A 25,788-nucleotide genomic window follows, 5' to 3' on the forward strand; every position below is an offset into this window, starting at 1 on the left:
ATTAATGTTGTGAAATAATACTAATCCATGCAAGTGTTATTGAGAGATTGTATTTCCCTGTGCTTGCAGAAGTAGAGAAGGACATCAGGAGTGACTGAAGAACAAAACCACACTGAAATCAGTCATCTGGAGATGGTTTAAGACCTGTTTGAAGCTCAGCTGCACACACTAGGGACAGGAGCTGGTAAAGCCATACAGCCCTTCAATTTTCTTTGAGCACTTTGCCTTCAATCTGACCTCTGTGACAGATGGAGTACAGAATTGAGAGGTTCTGAGCTGATGATTCTCCTAGCTGGTACCAAGCAAAATCTCAGCTGTTAAAAGAATTGAAAGAATCACACAGGAGTTATTAAAAAAATGAATTCACTTTTCTTTTAATTTTGAATTAATAATATTTTTATTCTTTAGCAAGAGGTATTTATAACACCCTGCCAAAGCAGTGCAAAGCCAGTGTGTTGGGCCTACCTAGGGCTATGATTTAAGAATACAAATTCAGTGCAGAGGTAGCTGGGGCTGCAATCACTCCTGCCCAGCTGCAGCTCCTGGGCTGAGCTACAGGCACCTGTGTCTTTCAGCTGCTCCTCACATATCCCAGGAGCCTGGCACAAGGCAGTCCAGCTTCTTCACAGCCAGGAAGCTGCTTTAGAGCCCAGGCTGGAAGAGAAAGGCAGCCAGCAGAAGGCAGTGTAAAGATACTATAGCTCATCAATGCTGATTGATTGATGCACTCATGCAAGTTAGGTCCTGCCAGGCTGCTCCCTACTCTTTATGTGAGGAACTTCATACTCACAGCAACTCAAATTTTACTGCTGCCATGAAAAAAAAAAAGCCTTTCATAACAATTTTACTGTTACTAGGTACGTTGGTAGCTGTGAGGTTTATTTTTTAATCTCAAAGCAAGAGTCAAAAATACTACAGAACATGTTTCAGAAGACACTCAAGCACTCTTCATGCTACTTTCTTAGCCTAGCTGAACAAAAAAAAAAAAAAAACAGCCCCAAATCTGTTGGTCCCCATGGAAGTATACACTGTATTTTTCTTTCTGTCCTTGCTCACATCTGGTCAACAATAAGGTCTAATTACATGGATTACAGCAGATTTAGCAAGCCCTGTACATGTGCTAAGCTAAAAGTAATTACTCTGCTGTTTCTTAGGGAAGTTATTCCCTTTTCTTTTTCCAGAGTTGCTCTTTCTCTACTTTGTCAACAAACTGCAGAATATCTTTAGCAAGAAGTTCAGGTTCCTCCAAAGCTGCGAAGTGGCCACCCCGAGGCATGAAGTGGAAGGAGACAATGTTGGTGTATTTCTTCTTGGCCCAAGCCTGGGGTATGTGCAGGATTTCATTAGGAAAGGCAGCAATGCCAGTGGGTACCTGTACTGTGAGCCTGAGAGAGGAGAGAGAATCACTGTGATCTTCCAAACACTTAAATCTGCAACAAATCAAAAGTCCCAAGGAAATGTTCCTGAACATTTGGGCACACTCATGTTAGGCATTAAAAATTGGACTTCCAGATCCTAAAACTGAAGACAACACTATAATTCCCGAGGGAAAAAACCTCTCTTTTATTTTTGCATACAGTGATATTAAGGAAATTTTGCAGGGGATCCAGGGCATGAGGCTCAGAAGCATGGAAAGGGAGAGGAGAGCTCTAGGAGGTGGTGGGCAGCCAGTTTCCTCTTGCTGCACACAGGGCTTAAATTGATGGGCAAGCACACAATTTGATAAGAGCTGGAGAGAGATTTACAGGGAAGATAACCACTCAAATATGCTAAGCCTGGCAGGACAACTGGAGGGTAGGCAGGAGAATAATTATTTAATGGGGGGTAGAAGAGAGGAATACTGATAATTTAGACTAGTTCAGAAGCAACATTTCTATATGTGGGACTATACCTTGTAAAATGGCTCTTGCTTTTAACTGGCAGAAATGCACACTATGAAACATTCTTCACATTAGGAAGTGTAAGGAAGCAACTGGATTTGAGGGGTGTGAATGATCTGTGCTTGTTCTTAGAGCCACATTTTCTAGGTTTGAATATCCCATACACATAAGCTGCATTGTCAGAAGTGACAGACTTTAAAATGTGGATACAAAAAATACTGGAAGGCTGAGGTCAGAACTTTACACAAGACTCTGAGACTCTGTCCTCTAGGCACTTAGAGGCTCACACAGCTCATCTAATGCAGGCAGAACCAGAGCATGACACTGCCCACAGCATAGCCACAACAGCTTCAGGAACTGAGTCAGCTTCCTGAGAGCATCATTTCACAGCTAAATAAATAGCATGGCACTATGCTGTGGGTGCAAATACCTCAGGGCAGGTTTAAGCCTTCACTCATACTCAGGCAAGTACATGCAACCAAGCTGCTGCCTAAAGAGTCTGAGCAGGAGCAGGCACATCAGTCTCACTGACTTCTCAAGGATGCAGTGTGTCAGCAGGCTGAAGTTGCTTCCAAAGGAAGGACATAAGCCTTTTGCAGAAACAGGCAAACTGTGTCCAGAAAAGTACTAAAACTACAACCAACTGAACTAAACAAAACTGACTGTGTGACTCAGTCACAGACTGATTTAGTAACGGAAATAAAATTAAGAAATACGTGGCTACACCATGAATGGGAGGCCCTCAAGCAGTGCCTCCAGTCAGATCTCCCTCACTGAGGGCTCAGGATTCCAGGGCTCAGGATTCCTGCCTAAGCACCCTGTTTTGCAAACACAGCACAGTACATCAACTACCTGGTCTGTCTTGCAGAGGAATGCTGTGAGAGAGCAGTGTTTTTTCTTCAGCATTCAGGAATCTATAACGCATGCAACTATAAAATTAAAATCAGGCCAAAATATTTAAAAAGAAAAAGCCACACTTACTTTTCATGTTTCTGTGTGCCTATCCCCTTCTGTAGGTTTTCCTTGTAGAAACGCATGGAGGAGACAATGCAGCCTGACACCCAGTAGATCATGATATTGGTGAGCAGGTCATCCAGGCTGAACTTCCTGAAAAGGCAAGCCCAAGACACTGCTTAATTAGAACTGAAAACTGATTTGCATCACTTTAGCAAGGACTTGACTTTGGTTTGGTTGTAAGGGGAAAAAATACTTATAGGAAATAAATAGTGTTTAAGAGTGGAGAGGTGAAGTTATTACTCCCCCTCTGTCGGCCAGTGACCAATTAAGGATGCTAAAAGCCTTCAGACACAAGCTGGGAAGTCACATTTTAACTCCTACATAGAAGGCAGATTCTGTGGTAGTCATATTTTCTGGAAAAATCCCTTTGCCCAGTATTCTTCTCCTGGGAAGCTGAGAAGCCTCAGAGAAAAAGGAAACCAATATTATCTCATTTACTTCTGTGTTTTGCTGCTTTGGAATGTGGTTGGAGATTGTTTATCCAACAGGTGGTTGTTTCATTGGTTTCATGTGAATTGTTTTGACTTAATGACCAATCAGGGCCAAGCTGTGTTGAGGCTCTGGAAAGAGTCACAAGTTTTCATTATTATCTTTTAGCCTTCTCTCTGTGTCCTTTTAGTACTTTAGTATAATTTAGTTAGTACTCTTTAATATATTCTAGTATCATAAAATAATAAATTAGCCTTCTAAGAACATGGAGTCACAGTCATCATTTCCTCCCTTCATCTGGGAACCCCAGATACAAGAGATATAAAACAAATATAAGATATAAAGCAAATACAAGAGATTCCAACAAGCACCTTATGCTCCAGCATGGCTGTCTCTCCTGTCCACAGACTGGGAGGGTGGGAGCAGAACAGCACATGCAGCAGCTTGTGCCATTTATTAATGATAATCTGAAATGCTACTGTGAGGCCTCACACACCAACTTGTGCTGTAAACAGTGCATGTTTCATATAAAGTTATTAACTGTGTGCAAGGCAAACATTCCATGCAAATCTGCTTTCCATTGCATGCCCCCTCTCTCCATTCCTGCCAGGTAGTTCTCAAAGGGGATTTCAGCTCTGGTTTCTGCTGTACACTAAACATAATCCTTTATTAGCAAATGGTAGGTAGATGAAGCTGTAACAATCTATCCAAAGCCAATCCACAGGGAGTTAATTGTTAGTATTACAATGAATCATGAGTTGCCAGCATCTTAATCTGGGTTATACTTTTGGATTTTGTGTCCTGGTGAGATTCTTCCCCATATGTCAGTTTTTAATATCCAGGAGTTGCAGGGTATATTTCTTTTCTAGGAGATGGAAGTGGGAAGAGAATCCATCAGCCTGCATGGCCTGTTTGCCTCTGTGTGCTGGAGTGCAGCACCAGCTGTGGTCACTCCAGGCTCCCTGAGGTGTGAGGTGACCACTTCAGACAAACCTCTTCAGCTGTCACTCTGGGCTTAGTCACCTCATGCAAAATGCCAGGGGACAAAGGGCTTACCTCTCTAGTCCTCCATCCTCTAGATTCTGGAATTCCATATCTGTCCATGAAGAAAACTTCTCCAAGATGTATGCAGCCAGTCCCACAGGAGAGTCATTCAAACCACAGCCTGTAAAGGAGGAGGAATATTTACCTGTAACTGATATCCAACTACAGAACTCAGAGTGTTAGAGAAGCTGCCTGTTATAATATAGGGGATGTAACCTTCCAAAGCTGTTCCATCAGCTGCTCTCTTAAATAAATAAAATAGAACAATGAGTTGGAGCCATTTAATGCCAAATAATAAACTGGAAGTGTCTGCAAATGAGCAGGCTTCACATTAGCTCACACTGAACGTTTTTTGAACTGATGTAACAGTATTGGATTTCTGCTGGCTTTTCTTTTTTCTGGTAAGCTAATAAGATTAAGCTCTATGTGCCAAGGAGGGTTTGCTTCCATTAATCTGGAAGTTGTCATGTATTAAACAGCATTACAGAGCCAAACCCCACATGCCTACACATGACCAGGAGGATTTGCAGCATTATCTAACAGCAAAAACATTTTAAGGATTATTAGAACATCATTAAGGAACAGCAAGGCTCTGCTAAATGGTCCATCTTCTGAATTAGCAATAGCAAACTGCCTTCATGTAGAACAAGCCTTCATATATATTTTATAGCTTGCTTTTCTTGGACAGAAGGAACACACCTGCACTTGGAACTTCGATCACACATCCTAGTGCTGTGAAATACAGGGACTGTAAACTGTCCCTGCTTCTCAGGAAAACATGAGAAAAAGCTGTTCCCAAGGAACAGCAAGTTCCTTGGGAACAGCTTTGAAGTTCAGCTTGGGAATTTGGTGGAATTTGAAGTTCCACCCTTGCAACCCATCCTTCCAGGAAGGTGCCCAACACTGCAGCTGGCATAAGTCCACCAAGTAATTGCTATTTAAACATGATGGTGGGATTTCAATTATTAACCAACTACTATTGATAACTGAAATAGCAAGTGTTTGAAAAAGTTCTGTTGAGCAATTTACAGATGTGCTGGACATGACAAGCCTGTTCTCAGCTACTCACTGTGAGTAGAGTGCATCTGTTTACATAGAGAAAAACTGACATTGATCCTCAGAGCACTTGGAATGTAGGCATTTCTGCCAGAAATTTCTTCAGAGTGTTTTTTCCCTTTTAGGAACCTGCCACTGCCCTGACCCTCTCTTCTTTGTCCTTAGGAGAACTGCAGAAATGCTCCAGCCCCCAAAGCATGAACTGGCTGCTGGTTCCCAGTCTGCTCTGACAGACCCCACATGACTGGTAAGGACAAGAATCAGCCAGAATTCTGATTGAAAAGGGGCAAGGCTCAGGCATTTTTCAGATATCAGCTTCCCTCTCTTTCCTAAAGCACAAAAGACTGGCAATTTTTAGAAACCAAAACTCAACAGAAGCGAAATTTTTAAAAAATCCATACAATCATCCTTTTGCCTACACATTTTAAGAACATACCTGCCTCTGGAGGTAAGCTTATAGAAAGCCATTAAGAAATATTTCCCTTAACTATATTTTTAATAAAATCCATCAGTGAATTGCTGCTGCACCAAACTAAAAGGTAGTCAGTACTCTTGACTCAGTTGTCCAATTCAGTCACAAAAGATATTTTTAAAATAGAAACACTTCATACTCAGATACTTAAAGCAGTGACTAGCTCATGCAGAAAGAACATTCACAGCTACAATTTTTTTTTCCTTGAAAGTCTGCAAGTGATTCAGAACAATGAGTGAAAGTGAAATTTGATTTTACTTCTCAGGTATTACTTATCACTATAATAAATAAGCTACATTGTGTGCTGAGACAGCTAAAAGCTTCTTGTAGTTTACATTACTTGAATGTGATCCATTCTCTGAGAAGAAATTATCTTTTGCTCTCAGCAGAGCTGCATTTGAAATGGAATTACAGTCCCCAGTGATAGCAGAAGTGGAAAAATATTAAACAATCTATTTTATTTATGAAAACTGGAAAATGAGGTCAGTGGCACTTGGAGCATGCTCAGTTTGGATGTGCAGATACACTGCAAAACCCCCCTATTTTCTGCATATTTTAAGCAGTACATTTTGTTTCTATGAAAGCACAACTAAAGTGAAGAGACTTAGGCATCCCGAGTTCAAAAAAGGTTGTGGGGTATTTTTTGTTTGTTTTACCAACAGTATCTGGTTTTGTAGTCTGTATGTGAGCATAGCCAAACTCAGACAAGATCTTGTAGAGCCATTTCTTCATGAAGGGGAACATCCTCCTGACATCTTCTTCCTGGAATCCAAAGAGGCCTGGGAAGTACCGGCCCAGCAGGATGGAGAGCAGGTGAGACAGTCCCAGCTTTGAAACCAAGACCATGTTTAAATGGAGACCTTTCACATGGCTAAAGGAAAAAAAAAAACAAAAACCACAAGTTACCAAAAAGTTAAAGTTGGCGTATTTAGAATCATAGAATATCCTGAGTTGGAAGGGACCCACAAGGATCATTAAAGTCCAGCTCTCCTGACCCTTCACAGGGCAGCCCCAAAAATCACTCCATGTGCCTGAGATTGTTGCCCAAACACTTCTTGAACTCTGCCAGGTTTGGTGCTGTGGTCTGTGACATTTAAAATATTATTAACAGGAATGGACATACTTGAATTCCAGCCTGTTAATTACATCATGACCTCAGCTGCCCTTTGTAGTGGCTTTTCACACAAAAATGACAAGTCAAGGGGACAACTGTCAGTAATCAGCACACACTCCAGGGTGCTAAGCCACAAATCCTCCTTTTTCTTTCTTTACAAGTAGTTGTTCCACTCCAGACCTCAGTGAGGCCGCTACCAAAGTGCTGTCCAGCTGTTTGCAAGAAAAAACATTGAATATAAACAAAAGTTATGTAATTTTGGATCTTTGCTTAACACTGAGAACCAAAGGGAGAAACTACATATTGTATTTGCAGGGTGCCCTGATGAAGGGAGGAATGATGCATCTGACTCCATGTTCTCAGAAGGCTAATTCATTATTTTATGATAATATATTATATTAAAGAATACTAAACTAAACTATACTAAAGAATACAGAAATGATACTTACAGGAGGCTAAAAAGATAATAATGAAAACTCTTTCCAGAGTCCTGACACAGCTTGGCACTGATTGGCCAAAGAGTCAAAACAACTCACAGCAGAATCCAATGGAACAATCACCTGTGGGTGAACAATCTCCAAACACATTCCACATGAGCACAACACAGGAGAAGCAAATCAGGTAAGATTGTTTTCCTTTTTCTTTGAGACCTCTCAGCTTCCTGGGCGAAGGGGTTTTTCAGAGAATGCGAATGCCACACCTCCACAACGAGGACTTGGGCAGGAGCTCCCAAGTGCACAGGAAATAACTATTCACAGAGTAAAAGAGCTGCACCAAGGGGGTACTCACCTGGGCACTATCTGAGCCAGGTTGGTGCAGATGAGCCAGCCAGCATCACCTCCCTGGGTGTAGAACTCATTGAATCCCAGTCTGAGCATCAATTCATAAAAAACAGAAGCAGCACTCACGGAGTTGAAGTCTGCATTTAAAGAAAAGAACACTTTTGCTGCATTAATTCCACCCACACTTCTGACCCTGCAGCACTGGTTCTCCACATCAAGGCAATGTTCCAGCTCCTCAAAAGCTACAAGTCCCTTTCTCCTTGCCTGACTCAATGCAAGCCCTTGCTCAGCATCCAAGCACAGACAGCAAGCAGAAACCATGAGGAGGACAAACTCCAGCCTTTGTTGCAGACCTCTCCACTGCTCTGAATGCTGACCATGAAAATGGTGGGGGTTTTTTAATAAAATCCATCAGTGAATTGCTGCTGCACCAAACTAAAAGGTAGTCAGTACTCTTGACTCAGCTGTCCAATTCAGTCACAAAAGATGTTTTTCAAATGGAAACATTTAATACTCAGATACTTAAAGCAGGTAAAAGATGCTCAGATACTTAAAGCCAAGGAGGCAGAGAAAAGCAAAGCCAACTGTCACTGTCATATTTTCTGAAAAATCCCTTCACCAGGATTCTTTCTCCTGGGAAGCTGAGAAGCCTCAGAGAAAAATGAAACCAATAATTATCTGATTGCTTCTCCTGTGTTTTGCTGCTTTGGAATGTGGTTGGAGATTGTTTATCCAACAAGTGAATTGTTTTAACGTAATGACCAATCACGTTCCAGCTGTGTTGGGACTCTGGAAGGAGTCACAAGTTTTTCTTTAGTATTTTGTTAAGCTTTCTGTCTGCATCCTTTCTCTATTCTTTAGTATAGTTTTGGTATAGCATAATAGAATAGAATGATATATAATGATATATAATGATATAGAATAGAATGATATAGAATAGAATAGAATAGAATAGAATAGAATAGAATAGAATAGAATAGAATAGAATAATAAATTAGCCTTCTAAGAACATGGAATCAGATTCTCAGTTCCTCCTTGGGACCCAGCAAATACCACACCCAGCCTTCTCCACATCTGCACATGCAATTTAACACTAAAGTCAGTGTCACTTCAAACACTAGCTTGCCTCAATTTGCTGCAGTTTGTGTTTGTATAACTCAGAGCACAGGCTGAACAAGCAGGTATTTGGCTGCAACCTGCCATGTGGACACATGAACTGCTTTGTTTCAACTCTTCCTTCTCACCTACCGTACAATGCTGTTGAATATGGATGCAAAATTCCAAAAAGGAACAGTAATAAATTAAATTTACCCTGCCTGCTCACTCACAGACAATTCATGGATGCAATTACAACTCTTGAGTTGTCACTTCATAGCTTTTTATGGTTCTTTTTAAATTACCTACACACTGCTCCAGGAACTAGCCAGTGATGTCACCTGAAGTCACTTCTTTATGTCCGTCGTCCCACACAACACACAAGATCTCTGTTTCCTCACTGGGAAAACGAGAAGTGTGGAACAGGAGTTGCTGTTCTGCTAACAGAGGCTGCCTCGCTGTGAGACTGGGCTTGTGGGGGTTCAATTTCTTCTCCTGTGTCATACCTTGTTTGTGGGGTGCTTCTGAGAAACCATAACCAGGGATAGATGGGCAAATGACTTCAAAGATGTGCTCATCCCCGAGGCCGTGGCTTGCAGGATCCGTCAGGAGAGGGATAATTTTGTAAAACTCATAGAATGAGCCAGGCCAACCATGAACCATTAACAGTGGCTTTGCAGCCTGGCCTTCAGGCAAATGAGGAGGCTTTACATGAACAAAATGGATATCAATGCCTGTAAAAATAAAATCATTAATTAGTACACCCAAATTTACCGTGACACTGAAACTAATCACAGAACAGATTAGAAATAAAGCATTTTCCAGTCCTTTTTTTTTGGTGCACCTCTCTGGATGCATTTATCCAAGGACCTTGAAGTACTTTATAATGGGCAATTAAGCATCACAGCAGCCAAATGAGGTTGGCTATTTCTGTTTTCAAATAAATTGGCAAATTAAGACCTAGGAGTGAAGCAGTCTACCAACGGTAACACAGTGACTCACCCAGCTTACAGGCAGAGGAGACAATTACATCATTTAGTCCAAGTGCCCTTAAATTTTACCCAAATGTCCCTACATGGCACAGGGTAGGCTTCAGTCAGCCAGAGATTTTTCTTCCTGAAGGGCCTGCAATTGCAGCTTGAAGGCACCACGAGATAGAGATAGGGAATCCATCCGCAAGGTGCAGCTGTTTGTCTGGGGGCATGAATCGCTTTCCTCATTTTGTGCATGCCTTACTTTCCATTTGAATATGTCTGGCTTCTGTCCCCAACCACTGACTCTAAATGCTGCACAAAAGGAATTTTAAAAGCCTTCACTAAATATTCTCTGTCTGTGGAAGCCTCCTGTAATCAGGTCACACATCTTAACTGCTGATAAACCGATCATGCCAAATTGAGGATTTTATGCCTCGCTAAAAGAGAGTTAAAGTGTTTATTTTTGTAGTCCTTTCCCACCCTTTGTCCAAAGCTTTCAGTATCTCTTTAGGTGAATAAACCAAACCAGTAGCCTCTGATCTAGTACCAGTCTCCAGTTTGATCAGTGAAAGGTAAAATCAGCAGTGTGGTTTCCACTTTGACCCTTTCCAGCAGGCAAGCTTCACACAGCATTGCACTACCTGCTTCAGGTGAGCTGCCCTTCCTCAAACTAACTCAGGGCTTTGTTTCCCAGGAAACAGGAATTTGTTCCCCAAATTCCTCATTTCTTGGTGTATTTAAGCTTGTTTTACTCACATCAACTCCAGTTCACCAGCAATCCCACCGTCTTTCACTGACTTGAGATTTCCCCATTCTTGACACCTCTGTGAATCTCTGCACTCTCTGAAAAGCTTTCAAGTGATGACAGAAGGTAGGAATCTGATACACAGCATGTTTGACCTTGTCTTTTCATATCTGCTCTCTGTAATCTTTCCCAACACTGAAATTTCCCTTCCCATTGCTATACATAGAGCATTGTCCTTAGCTGCTTCTCCCTTTCTTGTCTCAGATGGTGTTTTTTTCTTCTTTTTCAAGGGAAGACTTTCTGGTTTTATCTTTTTCAGCACTAACCATCATTTAAATAAGTGCTTTAAGCTCTAACAACTATGTAGCACCATTTATTGTCTCAAATCCATTTAAAACACCATGGCAAACTGCACCTTTTGAAACAACACACAGTTATGGGTGCAAGTAAAAACAGAACAAAATACCCAGTTAAGGTTAAATTTTGCCATCATGGGAGACAATTGCCTGCTGTGCTCTAGACCTACAACTGGACCCAAACACCACCCTAAATCAGGTATTTTAAAAAGCCCAGCAGACTTTGGCTGAACGAACTCCTTGGAAAGAATGAATGAAGAGAAACCATTCCCTCACACCTGGCAGCACATCAACCCCAGGAGAGAGGCATTGTGCTCTCCTAGGCCTGGGAATGCTTGAAGAGGTGCAGCAGAGCACATCTGCCCTGCCAGGCTGAGGAGGGCTGCCAGGCTGATGGCTTCACTGTGACAGCAGCAGCTGGGCAGCTCCACAGAGCACGAGGAGACATCTGTGGCAATTTTTGCATGGCTGCATACAAGGCAGGGAACATGTGTACAGCTTAAAACCCACTTCTGCTTCCAAACACTCGTGCTTGGCTCCTGCTAACACCAGCTGACAGGCTGCTCATGCACAGGGAATTCCATTTGTCATTCCTTGTCCTGAAGGCTTCAGTTACAACCCCAAGGAGTTCCCTGCTCCTTCAGCAGTGATGCCAAGGATCCAGACTATGGCAGCCAGGGAGGGAAGGCCCTGTGATACAACCAGAGCCTTCTGCCCACCAAGTTCCCCTGCAGACAAATTTATCTCTTGCTGGTTATGTTTTAAGGGGAAAAGCCACACACCTTGAATCTTTGTTTTGAATTGTGGGTACTTGTTGAGGACTTCAACCTGTTTCTTCCAATTGAACTGGTTTTTCCAGTAGGACACAACCTTCCTGAGGTGCACAGAGTTTGTTCCATAGTGGAAGCAGCTGTTCTCCAGTGGCTCAGTGAATCGAGCCTGGTCCAGTCTCCTAAATAAATCCTACAGGGAAAGAGAGAGAGAGAAGAGACATTAAAAGCCCTTGTGTCTGCTGTCTTGGGCTGTGTGTGGGTTCTAGTTATCCCCACGTGAAACGAGAACAATGGAAATAACATCTCTAATTAGACACCTGTGCCTTTTGCTGATGCTCCATCAGCTGTTCCAGTATTTTTCCTCCTGCAGGTGGCCTCCTTCCCCTTCCATTCCCAGCTGTTCTCAGCCTTTGTTCTGCAGGGCTGCCCAACCTGGCTGCCAGGCTGAGAACCACAGAGGGCAAGCTGCTCTGCTGGCACCGCTGAGGCTGCAAGGGGTAACTCTTGCTGCCTTTCCTGGTACTTTCCTCACAGTCACTGCATGGATCTGGCCCAAACCTTTTGCTTTCCTTCCCAAACTCAGGGGTGGGAGGTCTTTCAACAGGAAACATTCAGAAGGATTTTGCATAGACAGAAGCTTGGTGAAACCAGACTTAAAATTAAGTTTGCCAATCAGTCACCTTCCCACTTCAGGGGATGCTGGTGACCCTGCAGGATCACTCCAAAATCACTCAGCAAGGAAGGACAGGCAAGAGCTCCTTCCTCTTGGCTCCACAGAGCAGCTGAAAGGCAGGTCTGGAAATCTAATCCTGCACAATCATTTTAAAGTTAGAAATTATCCATCTTAGTGTCTGCAATGTAAGGGGAAAGCAGAATGGACAGCAATGTCTTTTGATATTACTAAGACGGGTAAGCAAAGTGTTAAAGAACCCAGGCCTTGCTGAGAAATTAGGAATCTATCATAAATTAATAATGTGAGCAATCCCATGAGTATTGTTTGAACCATGACTCCACAAAGATCTATGAAATTGTTCAATCCCTGCCTTAAACACACACAATCAAAATCCTTCTATGCAACAAATTCTGCAACGTATGTGTTTACTGTAATTACCACAGTAATTTAGTGTTGACCAAAGTAGACTATTAATTACAGAAGAATCAGCATCCAACACAGCTGCAAACATAAAGCAGTCAAGAAAATGAGGTATTTGTAATTGCTTTGGAAAGAAAGGGGGAAAAAACAGGACATTGTTCTTATTCTGGTCTACACAAACTGAGGAAAATGCACAAACAGAAAAACAGAGTTGAGTAATCTGTAATATGATTTTTATGTTTATTAGGCTTTGCAGAGTAGGTTTATTTACCAGCAATCATGCAAGAGCCAGCTGAGAACAAAATTATACAGTGAGATCTGCCTATTCATACCTATCTTCTGAAGTACTGAAAAATCCCTTCCCCCAAGACCTGGACATCACTGGCACTCTGTTGGTTCAATTTAAAAATTACTTCCAAACATTCTACATCATTTGGCCATTTCTTCCTTCCCTTCCCCCAGCACAAAGGTTTGCTTACACTCAGCTCTTCCTCTGCAGTCTCCACCTTAAATGGCCTAATACTGGAGTCTTCTTTGGTCACAGGCTTTTGTCCCCTGCCCCACCACCCATCTTTGAAGGGCAGTGTCTCTTCATTCTTCTTGGAAAACAAGAAGTAGATGAGGAGTGTCCCCAGGACCAGGAACACCTCGAGCAGCATAATGCCTGCAAGAGAAGAACAGAACTCTGCTGAGCCCAGTCAGCTCAGAGAGACACGCATTCTTTGTGAAGACTTTTCCCTTTTCAGACAGGATTCCAACTGCAGGATGTTCTGGCACTCACAGGCACTCAATACTTCTGTGAAATTTCTGAAACAGAATGTTTCAACCTGCCCAAACGAGGAAGAATTGTTTTAAATAAAAGACACATATAAAAACAGAATTTAAAGTAAGTTAAAGGGATAATGTGGCAATTAAATAGTCATTGTAATGTAAATATGACATAAATATAACTTAATAATTACAATTATACAAGTCACATTTAATGCCTTCTCTTCCTCTAAAGTTCTAGATTCCCCACAAATCCCAGGGCAGAGCCTCTCTTCAGCAAGGCTTACATGTCCACTGCTGCAGATTCAGCAGGAAAGAGAAGCAAGACAGATTATACATACAGAATAAAAAGCCAACAGTGTGAGGGCAGCCACCTTGTACCTCCCAGTCAGCCAGGAAGTGAAGCAGGGATATATTTGCACAACCCTTGAACAGCAGTGTAAAGGGCAGTCAGACCTTCCCTTTCCTTCTCCCTGTGAACTGTTTCAGAGAGAAAACAAAAGGCCGTGCTCTAAAATGTGAGACCATTGCCAGAAAAAGTGACAAAATTCTGTCAAGGTGCAGAGCAACCTGATTTCACAGCACATCTGCATAACCCAGCTGTAGGGCTGCTGTGCTTCAAACAAAACACCCCAACATTAAAAAAAAAAAAAAGAAAATCATCTTGAATATATTTGGACTGTTTCGTGCTGCAAGTAGAAAAAACACTTGGACTTGTCTTTAATAATTAATGTTTTCAAGCATGCCTTTAAGTGTAAGAAACCTTAGTAAGGTGGTTTGGGGAACAGTACTGTCATCATTTTAATGCATAATTTTAAAGAATGTCATGCTTCAAACACTCATTTGCTGGGGAATTACTAAGACATCAAATATTTCAAAACTTCTGTAGGGCAAGGGTTGTTTATGACCCAGAACATCTTCATTCTCTCTAGAGCCAGAAGGTTTTGTTGGTTTTGCTGCTGCAGAGTAATTTGATGCTCTGGAATGGCTCAAAGAGTCCTCAGAATGCACCAAATTTACTCCTGGATCAAAACAGGAATTTTAGCACAAGTTAGCAGGAATTCACAGGATTAGAGCAGGAATGAAACTGAATGGAATAGTTTAAGTGCCTTTATGTGACAGGACCTATTTTTGTCAACTTCTTGAGTAAAATTTTCTACTGGCTGACAATAAATAAATAAATAAATAAATAAATAAATAAATAAATACACAAGTCAAGATAAGCACCCATAAAACATCTGTGCAGATTGAACATGTGTCCAGGCACTGTGCAGATTGAACAAGCTAAAAAAAAAAAAAAAAAAAAAAGTATTTTTTACACATGCAAGTGCTACAACTTTGAAAGTGCCTGAACCCTTAGAGGCTGGAGCTATTGGATGATAGGCACTGAAAACACTTGATTTGTTTCTTTGTTTCACCGGTGCTTTCATAATTTCTGCCACTTGTTTTTCTTCACAATCTTACCTGGAGCACAAGACAACACTTTTTTCCCCCCTTACAACACCCAGCCCATAACTCTCCCCAGAATGAAAAAGTTTATCCAATTTCAGCTTGCCTCAGCACACAAGCCAATGCAGTTTAGGAGCATCCTGAGCACAATTAAATTTTACTGCAAAGCACAACTGGAGGGGCTTCTAGAAACCTCAGAGCACTTTACATAGAAATGATACCTACCACAGCATTTTATAACATTTCCACTCCTAAGCCTTCATGGAGAAAAACAGCAGCTTGCCCAAAATCACGACACAGCTGGGGCCATATCTGGACTAGAAAGGTTCACCACCATAACTGTGTGAGCATCACACAGAAAATCCAAATCTGGCCAAGTCCAGAGCTCCCCAGCAAACAGAAGAGCTGCTCTCAGTGCCAGCCCTGTCATTCAGGCTGAGCTACCTCCAAAACCAGAGTTCTCTTTGTCCTGGCTCCTGCTGCCTCAGCACCATGGGCCCTCTGCCTGTGGCATTCCCATTCTCTGAAAAATCCCTTCGCCCAGGATGCTCTCCTGGGAAGCTGAGACATCTCAGAGAAAAAGGAAAACAATTCTTATCTCATTTGCTTCTCCAGTGTTGTGCTCATGTGGAATGTGTTTGGAGATTGTTCACCCACAGGTGATTGTTCCATTGCATTCTGCTGTGAGTTGTTTTGGCTCTTTGGCCAATTGGGGCCAAGCTGTGTTGGGACTCTGGAAAGAGTCAGGAGTTTTCATTATTATCTTTTTAGCCTTCTGTAAGTATCCTTTCTGTATCCTTTAGTATAGTTTAGTATAGTATTCTTTAATATAATATATTATCATAAAATAATGAATTAGCCTTCTGAGAACATGGAATCAGATTCATCATTCCTTCCTGCCAAGTACAATACCTGCCAGCACAGAGACAAGGGCACAGCTCCCAACAAGAACTGCTCTGCCCAGGAACTGAACTTCATGAGCCAGAACCCCTCATGTCCACACCCAGAGCTACAGAACCATTTCTGCTCCCTGCCATCTCCTCTCAAGGACACTTGAGACAGCAAAATTTTTGCAGCAGAAGACCTGGGGAGGGATTGTGTGCAAATTGTGCATTTTGCATTCACCCTGGACCACGTGTGGAAAGAACTGGCTGTGTGAACAGACACCCATTTTTTGCAGTGAATTCCAAACAGACTGTAGGATGAGCTTGCTTACCATCCAGTAGCAAGTGCCAAAACCAACTTCAGGTCTCACAAGCATCCTGACTTCCATTGCAGATAGCTGGGGCTGGTGACAAATTGATTTGCACGAGATGTCATCCTGACTTGGAAGAAGCCACCTCTGATATTGGTTGGGTTATTTTTTGCTAACAGAGAGACTTTCTGTATTCAATCTCTCCCAGTTGCCTTGAAAGTGCCTGTAAAATTCCTGATGATAATAAGCACGAGCCCCAGAGCTCCAAGAGTGTCACATTTTTCTGTGAGTGCCCGGGAAGGGAAGGACCAAGTGCGTCAGCAGCGTTTGAGCTCCACCAGCTCACCCAAGGGGATTGCTTTGGGAGGGAAGAGCTGCTGGGATGCAGCCTGTTCCTGCCAGCAGCTCCAGCCTGGGCCCAGAGGAGGCTGCTCAGAGCAGTGATTTCCCAAGTTTACTATTCAATCTGCTTCTCTGGAGCTCTTGTGTGTTGTTTGTGCAGCAGGAGGCAGCCTCAGTTGCGAGGCACCTGCTCCAGAATTTCCTCCGCTAATCACGGCTGGGGTCTGTGGTGAAGTGGAAGTTATCAGCTCCTTAACACTTGTTCCACCATGCAGCAATACAGCACCATGAACGTGGAAGGACAAATAGGTACAAGAACACTTTTCTACCCTCAATTTTCAGAGATGTCAACAACAAAGCGCTGGTGGTTTTATTGTCTGAAGTCTCTTGATGCAACCACACTGGCACAATGCCTTTAAAAACGAGTGCTTCAAAGAGAGTTCATGTTTTGGTTTGGCTTTTTCCTCCTTTTATGTGACCAAAGGCAAGACCTTAGAAGGAAATATTTCCATTTATTCCATGGTCCTTAGGCTCTGAGACTTTGCTGTACCCCAGGGTGGATATTGTTTGCAGACAACACTTAAATACCTTAGACAGTACTTTTAGCCTAAAGAGTTCAAGAAGGAATGCGTTTGGTTTGCTGCTTTAAAAACATGTTTTCAAAGAAAAACGTTGAAATGCAATGGGCCCAGTAAATAATCCAAAACCAAGCTCCTCTTGAACAAGGCCAAGCACATGTCATGAAATACTTTTGCAAGAAAACCCCAGAACTTCCTTACAGTATCTTACAGCTCCCTATTGGAAACACTCCTGGTTTTCAGCACCTTTCTGCATTTTGAGTTCTCCCCCATGTGAGCATTCACATCAGAGCTAAGGGGTCCACAGGAACAGAGCAATTATTATTTACATCAAATGTCCTGTCTCTTGCTTTGTCTTCATCAATACCCAGGAAGAGATGCCCCAGAGAACAGAGCTCTTCATTTTCAGAGATGTCATCTATGAAACAGCTCAGGGGTAAAATCCCCCTCTACTTCTATGAGTAACCATCCATCTTAGCCTTGCAGCATTAGAATCCATCTGAAACATGTTTCTGGAGAAATAAGCAACTGTGCAGACCTTCAGCTTAATGCTGGAAATGCCTTCTGGCCCAAACACCACCCAGCTGCAACAAATGATGCACAAGACCCACAGCTCTGAGGGTGCTACCAAACCCTGCCAGGGCAAAACTGCTGCTGCATGGCTGAGGCAGGAGTTGTGAGACTCTGCTTCTTTCAGAGCTAATCATGGTTTAGGGTTAATAACATTTTCTCTCCAGGACTGGTTTACCAGCACACTGTGAGGCAGCTCAGGGCACTTGGCACACTCTGAGAGACACAAGGTTTATTGATTAATAATTATCCTACAGGAGAAATAACAGCTCAATTTTCAAGTGATTTTTCTGGGTTTTTTTGTTCCTTTACATAAAGTCCCACATCAAGCTTTACCAAGAAAGCTGCAGCACCTTTGTTTACACGCTGCTCTGCCCAAAGAGCAGCAATTGCAGGTTACTCTTCCCAAGAGACCTGAAGGAAAACCAACCCCACTGAATGACTTCAAAAACTCACGGCACCTGGAACAGTCCCTGAGCACTGCCTAAAAGGAACTAAGACATGGCACAGTCCCTACAGCTTCACCCTACCCTCTCCAGGCACCACATTTTTGCCATCATGTTACACCAGAAACAGACAGAAAACCATCAAGTCACTCTTAGAAGAAAATCTTCCTATTTCTGCCGTTTATGGAGCATCATGACAAGCTTGAAAATAGCTTAGCAACGCAGAAATGGCTTTGCCTACAAGTGATAACATCTCCCAGGTGAGCATGGAATGCTGCATGAACATTTTAGGGGAGGAGGAGAGGCAGGCATGGCATGAAATAAAGCAAAGCAAATCAAAGACAGGAAATACAAATCCAACAGAGTTTCTGCCTTGTCTCGATAAGAAATTTAGCATTTACATTTTTTATTGCCACGGGGAGGTGGCACACAATGCTATCTCCAAAACAGCAGGAAGAGATGATATCATCCTACTTTACTTTTTTTTTTCCCCTAGACTGTTCACAATCAGAAATTAACCAGTACAGAGGGAACTTAATTAGAAGGCTGTGAGCAAGGAGTGAGGTCACGTCCCCAAAGCAGTGAAACCACACTGTCTCCAGGGCCAGTTTAGGCTCTGGGGGTGCCTCTCTGTGTCACTTTCTGAAAAATCCCTTTGCCAGGATTTCTTCTCCTGGGAAGATGAGAAGCCTCAGCTTCTCCATGCTGTGCTCCTCTGGAATGTGATTTGGAGAATTGTTTACCCAGCATGTGAATTGTTTTAACTAAATGGCCAATCCCAGTCCAGCTGTGTCAGGCTCTCTGGTCAGTTACGGGTTTTTATCATTCCTTTCTAGCTTTCTGATGTCTCCTTTCTTTTTCTTTTTAAAATTAATATAATATAATAGCATAGTATAATATATAGTATAGTATATAGCATAATACAGTATAGTATAATATATACTATATTATACTATACTTATATTATATAATACTATACTTATACTATATATTCTATACTATAGTGTAGTATATTGTAGTATATTGTAGTATAGTATGTTATGTTATATATTATCAGCCTTCTGAGAACTTGGAGTCAATTCTCATCTCTCACCTCATCCTGGGGGCCCTCACAACACCTCTGCATCACCCAGAGCTTGCACTTACAGCACTTGTCCTTCGAGGCACGTTATTCCAGAGGAGTGGTTGGGCACCTTACACAACACATTCCCACCTCGTTTTTCCTACAGTTACCATCTGTTGTTAACTCTCCAGTACTGCACTGGAAGTCCACAGGCACTGAGACCCAGTCTAACTAAGCAGAAAAGAAAAGTGATATGGGACTAAGTTCACTGTTATGTACTTTGCCTCACCCAGGGCAGAATGTCTGTAACCACTGGCCAGCCAAAGCTCAGACCACAATCATTATTTAAAATACTGCACACTGCTTTCTTAAGAGGAAGAAACTCAATTTACAAGAACAAATATCTAAGCAGCATTACTTGTTTTTTCAAAGCTGTGCCCTACACATTATTCTGTGCTGCTTAAAAACATGATTTGTTCATCTCAATTTTCCTTATTTTGCTTCTATTATGTTTGAACAAACCCACTCTCTTTCAAGAGTCTAAAAAAAGCCTTTGGGCTACACAAACACAAACTGACAGAATCCAGCTTGGGATCTGTGTGATGCCCATTAATGTGGTCTAATGATTGTGTGTATGATTCAGGGGAAAGGAGATGCACTCTCCATCTGCAATAATTTCTGTTTCAGACTCTGCAGACAGAAAAGCCAAGAAAGAACTCTCAAATCAGCACTGTTCATGATAATTAAGGGTGAAAGAGCTGTTCAAACTACCATAATAACGCATTAAGGTGAGATTATGCAAAGATTTTCTCTTATTTATCCTAGCCAGCCTTTACTCTATTTAGTGACCTCAAATCCCAGCAAGAACAGGTTTTTTGCATAGGTGCAGAGAAGTGACAACAGCCTGGCATACAATGGAGGGTGAACACAGCTGAAAGCTCTCTCAAATCCCATCTTCCAGTTAAAAGAGGGAAGGATTCCATGCCAGGAACAAGTTTTTAAAACAGTCCTTAGCCACACATCTTGAGCTTTATTTCAACATCTCATTCCTAGCACCTGAAAAAAAATCATGAGCAGCACATGGTTCTGTTTTGCCTTCCACTAGAGTTTCTAGCAGTAATGAGGTTCACCTCCTCATCCTGTGCCAGCATCTGCATTTTACAGAGGAGGTGGAAATGAACCAAAAGAGTGAGATATTACAGATAAGGAAATGAGATCGAGGTAATTGTTCCTCAGGCCTTAGGGCAAATTTGTGCTCTAATTTAGCTTCACCAAATCCTCCAGCAGTGAAGAGTAAAAGGTTGCCCTCCTTCCCTGCCATGGTGTTATTGCCAATGTTTTGCCTGCCCTGATCTCCAGATAAGACTTGTTTTCATCCCAAACTGCTTGGTGGTACAGCACAGCGTGTCCCCTGCTGTTTACTGCAGGATCTTCCATCAGTCTGAGTCTCTTAAGATTCTTCCATGGAATCAGGGAGATTTCCAGCTAGCAGATTTACAAGCTTTTTGTATTAGCACTGTTAGAAAACTGTGTTACTGAAACCTTTAATTATTAAAACCTGCAGAATCGATGTATATGTGATGCTTTAGAGGAGGAAAAAAAAGAGTGCAAGCAGTTTGAGGTACATAAGAACAAAGTACATGACAACCCTTCAGTTAAAAGAAGGTGTGGAGATAAAAATGATGAATATAAAGACTGCCAGAGGAATTTTCTGGCAAGCTGCAAGACAGATGAGGTGCACATTGTGAATTTAAATTAGGATCATGACTCCAAGTAGTAAGGTAGCATGAGAACGTGCTCCTTGCCCCATGATGTGAGACTCCCTCTAACCTCTGTGATGCCAAACTCCCCCCTTCCTCTGTGAAGCAAGATGACCTCCATCTTCTGTGATGCCAGACTTCCTCTCACCTCTGTCACACCAGTCCCCCTCTTACCTCTAGGATGAGACTCCATCCTCCAGTAGTGAAGATTTCCTGCTTTTTTTCTGTGACATCACATTATTTCTTTCCTCTGTGATGTCAGACTCTCTCTTATCTCTGTGACGATTTCTTCCTTTCTCAGTGATGCCGGATCCCCTCCTTCCTTCAGGACACCACATTCCCTCTTACCTCTATGATCTCCAGCCCTGTGATGTCAGACCCCTCTCTTCCTTCCTCAATGATGACACTCTCTTCTTCCTTCCTGATGCCAGACTCACTCTTCCCTCTGTGCAACACTCTCTCCCTCCTCTATGACAGCAGATTCCCTCTCACCTCTATGATTCCTTCCTGGAATCTTTCCTTCCTTCCCATTTCCATGTGTGATCCACACTCCCTCTCACCTCTGAGATGTCCAAATCCATCATACCTCTGTGATGCAGACTCCTTCCTTCCTCATTGATGCCAGACTCTCCTCTTCCTTCATGGTGCCTGACTCCCTCTTCCCCATGTGTGAGACTTTCTCCTTCCTCGGTGTGAGATGACCTCAATCCTCTGTGATGTCCAACTTTTCCACGTTTCCTCCTTCCTCTATGATGTCTGACTCCCTTTTTCCTCCATGAGAGACTACTCACTTCATCTATTATTTCAGATTTCCTTCTTTTTCTGGGACACCAGACTCCCTGGCCACAAAACCTGCCTACTCGGAGTATAATGCAAGAAATGTGCAAAATAATATATAAGATGATCGATTCATTTTGCCTAGAGCTGTAAATGTGAAAGGAATAAAGGATATTAAATGTGGCTATGGAAACAGGAAGAGATCAAAACTTGTTGTCTCTGTACAAAAACTTCATTCCCAATGAGGAAAGGAACTTTGAATGATGCCAGAGGAGGGGAACAGATGGTAGCCATCATTTTCTGTCAAATAACTGCAACACCAAAAGGATGTGCCAGAGTAAACATGTAACAAGAACAATTCTTGCTACTTCATCTCTCCCTTAATAACAATATTTAAGTTCTGTTTGGATTCATGGCCTTCATCTAGAAAAATGCACTACCTGTACCCACCAGATGAGAGCAATTAACACTCTTGATGAAGCACCCAAGAGGGCTTGGTCCTCCAGCAGAGCTTGGGTTTGGATTCATCATACATGGGTGTTTTACCTGAGAGGAAGATTTGTTTTCTGTCAGACAGCAAAGCCCACCCAGGCTGCAGATACAGCACAGGGAGAGCAAGAGCTGTGTGTCCTAACTACAGAATTCACAAGATGAACAAAATCTGACTGCTGGGTGCAATAAATGTGAGGAGAATTGCTTAAGACAGAAAGAAACGACAAAACCCAAAAGTTTGCTGAGCCCTTTCTTGTCCCATGGATTCCACCTAATAATCTCCTGCAGAGATGTCTAAAAAAAAAAAAAAAAAAAAAGCTGGAGGAATGTTAGGTGACAGCTCGATTTTCAGGGAGGAAACCTGGCAAAGAGCTCCTGTTTTTTAATGCAGCAGGATCCCTCCATAAACACCATCACAGGTCATTTCTCCTCTCTGTCAAATGCACTATCAGGGAGAACAACAAACAAAGCATGGCTACCACAATTCCCACAAAAACATTCCCAGCCCTGCCAATCAGAAAGCATTTCATCAACCACAGCATGCTTAAATAGATATAAAAAACTCAGAATGCTGCTTAAAAGAACCAGCCATAAACCCCAGGGTATATTCAAATCACTGCCAGCCATCCTGCCATGTCTAGCATGACCAAGATATTACAGCAAATGCCACTTTAGAAGATGATGTTTTGTGCTTTACCATTTATGTAAATACCCATTTGCACACACAATGATGCTTTTAATTAAAAATAATGTGTGCAGGGGAAGAACCCAGGACTTTTTCAGCAGTGGTACTCAGAAGGGAAAAAAGTATTTTCAACATTAATTACAAGCAGACCAAAGCTCTTCAGAGAGAAGCAAGATGCTCTACTTTCCAAGTGACTTTTCTTCAGGGACTTGGACAGTAATTAGAGATCTATTTGCCACATTTGGAACTTGCACTTTGCAGAAGCCTGCCCTGGTTCTGGGATTGTGAGTGGCATGAAGAAAATACTCTTGCAGGCTCAATGAAATAGTGCACACTCTACCACAAAGGCAAAGCTTTACCTCTGCTCATCTGGCCACAGAATTTGAATACTCCAACAACAAGAAATGTGCATAGGAACATGTAAGATAATCGATTTGCTTTGCCCAGAGCTATAAACTGTGCTTCACCTACCACCCCCAGCTCTGCTTTGCCACTTCTCCACCGACAAATGACTTGACAAACTATGACTGAAGCAACAAGGATTTCTGGGAGTATTACCATTCCAGAATTATTACCCCTAACACTTCCATTTACCTGTTGTAATTACTCAGAACAAATTGGTCCTTCCACTAAGGAGCCTGAGCTTGTTTCACAGTGCTTACAAGATTAAAACATTGCCATTTGATGCCTAAAAATCCTGGGTAGGTCTGAAAGCTTTGTTGAAACCCTGGATAAACAAACAGGCTGAAAGGAACGGTGTTACCCTACAGAATGATCAAATACTTAAAGTACAGTAAATCAACAGGGGGCAAAAAAGCCTTTTAGAACACCCAGTAATCCAAAGCCTATTTTGGGCAATTCATACAGACAAATTGCTTGTGGATTCTGGCTGCACTGGTTATTACCCACCGTGCTCTATTTCAAATTATTTACTTCAATGCTATGATCACACAAAATAAAACAACTCTGGGAAAAACAACAAGCCAGTAGAGTTTAGCAAATCACACACAAGTTTGAATGATTTTTTTTTTTTAATTTTTTGACTGGAAATGCATTCAGACAGGAAAAGATGTAGAACAAAGAGCCATGAACTTGACACTGTGCCAGGACCTTCCCCACAAAGACTTCAGCTCTGACAAAGATCTAATCCCTGTCCTTGGACAACTTCAACTGTGGATTGATTTTCAAAGCTGCTTAATTGCTTTTGGGGGCTATCTTCCATCGATTTTCAGTAAGCATTAGCAATCTGTGCACTCAAGCCTCAGCTTTAGCTTACTTCAAACAGGAGCAATATCTGCTTCAGGGGAGAAGCACAGCATCCCCAAAGAGTAATGCCAATCCACATATGAACCCTGCTTTTGTGGCTCTCTGAGTGACTCTGAGACATTGGCTTCTAAGACTGATCCTATCTTGTAGGCTTGCCTACAATTACCAGGCAATTTCTCTTATTTAAGGTGAAGCTAGGCTAGGAAAAGAAGGGAAGAGAAAGCAGTCTAATTCAATAGGGTTGGAAAATCAAGAAATGCATTTGAAAATGGTATGTTTTAACTCCTGGGCAATCAAAATCCCAACTGAATTCTGACAAACTAAACCCAGCTTGAGCAGAGTACATAATTTGCTTAGTCTTTGCAGATTGCTCAGTTATGCAACAAACTATGGGCATTAAACTTGCAAGGTTTTCTTCTCATGCCTAAAACGCTTGTTCAGCAAAGGGAATTATGCATAAAGTACTCAATCAAATCATCCTCAGGTCTGGCAAAATTATCCATAAATAAATTAAACTTTGATTTCACATCCCCATTTAGAAATAAGCAAATAAACCAAACCAAAACCATTTACATGCCAATAGTTAAAGCCACTTACTTTAACTAAACAGGGAAACCCGGCCACATTCCCAAGGAACGCTAAATAAAATTGTTACTTCCGTGACAATTTTAATGAAAATAAAATTGTTTCCATAGAATGATTTTTATGTTTTATGGAAAACACAAAAATGTATATATATGTGTATGTGTATATATGTATGTGTATATATGTATGCGTATATAATGTTATATATATATATAAAGAATATATAATCTATATATTAAAATAAATATTTTATATATATATATATACACACACACATATGTTATGCTTTTATTCATAAAAAATGAAACTTTTTTTTTGGATGTTTTTATTCCATAAGCACTGGTAAGTCCCGTTTAGCAGGAACCTTGCCCTGGAAAAGCATCTCTGGGGATGCCACACACGCTCCCCTACCAGGAATGCAGATGAGGCCCTTGCTGTTCCCGAAATCAGCACAAAGCCCCCGGCGGTCCCAGCTCGAGCAATTCCCATTGCCAGCAATCCCTGGAGCAGCAGCAGCACCCGCGGAGCCCCGCGCACTCTTTCACTCCCTGGCACTTACGGACCTTGGGAGCAGCGCCCGAAGCGGGCTTGGACACACTGAACAGCTTGGAAAAGGCGCTTTCCTTTAGTGCACGGGGAGCCAGAGCTCCTCTCCTCGCCGGAGCATCGCTCGCATCCCTCCGGGGAACTTCCCAAACCCATCCCGGGACCGCGCCCGCCGCTCGCTCTCACCTGCCGGGCCGGGGCGGGCACCGCGCTCCCCGAGCCTCCCGGGCCGTGCCCCGCTCCGCAGCCCGCCGGGAGGTGTCGTTCTGCCCGGGGACAGAGGTTTGTCCCCGCAGGTTTGTCCCCGCGGGGTCAGGACACGGCCGGGAGCCGCTGGTGGCGCCGCCCGGGAGCCGCTGCCCTGCGGCTTCCAGCCGGGCTCAGCAGCGCTCGCTGCGCCGTGGTAGGGCTCGAGAGAAACACAGGCTGTGCCCGA

The 25,788-nt window shown here is 42.5% G+C and overlaps 1 protein-coding gene across 1 annotated transcript; it reads right to left on the reverse strand.

Moving 5' to 3' along the window:
* Positions 1–1,048: 1,048 nt before the first annotated feature.
* EPHX1 (epoxide hydrolase 1) lies at positions 1,049–25,203 on the reverse strand. The gene is made up of 9 exons (XM_084202738.1): positions 25,176–25,203; positions 13,310–13,494; positions 11,747–11,927; positions 9,396–9,623; positions 7,802–7,931; positions 6,555–6,769; positions 4,383–4,491; positions 2,862–2,987; positions 1,049–1,385 (listed from the first exon to the last, which is right to left on the reverse strand). Exons 1-9 carry the CDS (start codon positions 25,186–25,188, stop codon positions 1,160–1,162), a joined length of 1,413 nt encoding a protein of 470 aa, XP_084058864.1. The 5' UTR covers positions 25,189–25,203; the 3' UTR covers positions 1,049–1,159.
* Positions 25,204–25,788: the final 585 nt, after the last annotated feature.

The sequence above is a fragment of the Fringilla coelebs genome (genome assembly GCF_963513975.1).
Source record: "Fringilla coelebs genome assembly, chromosome: 3".
NCBI lineage: Eukaryota > Metazoa > Chordata > Aves > Passeriformes > Fringillidae > Fringilla > Fringilla coelebs.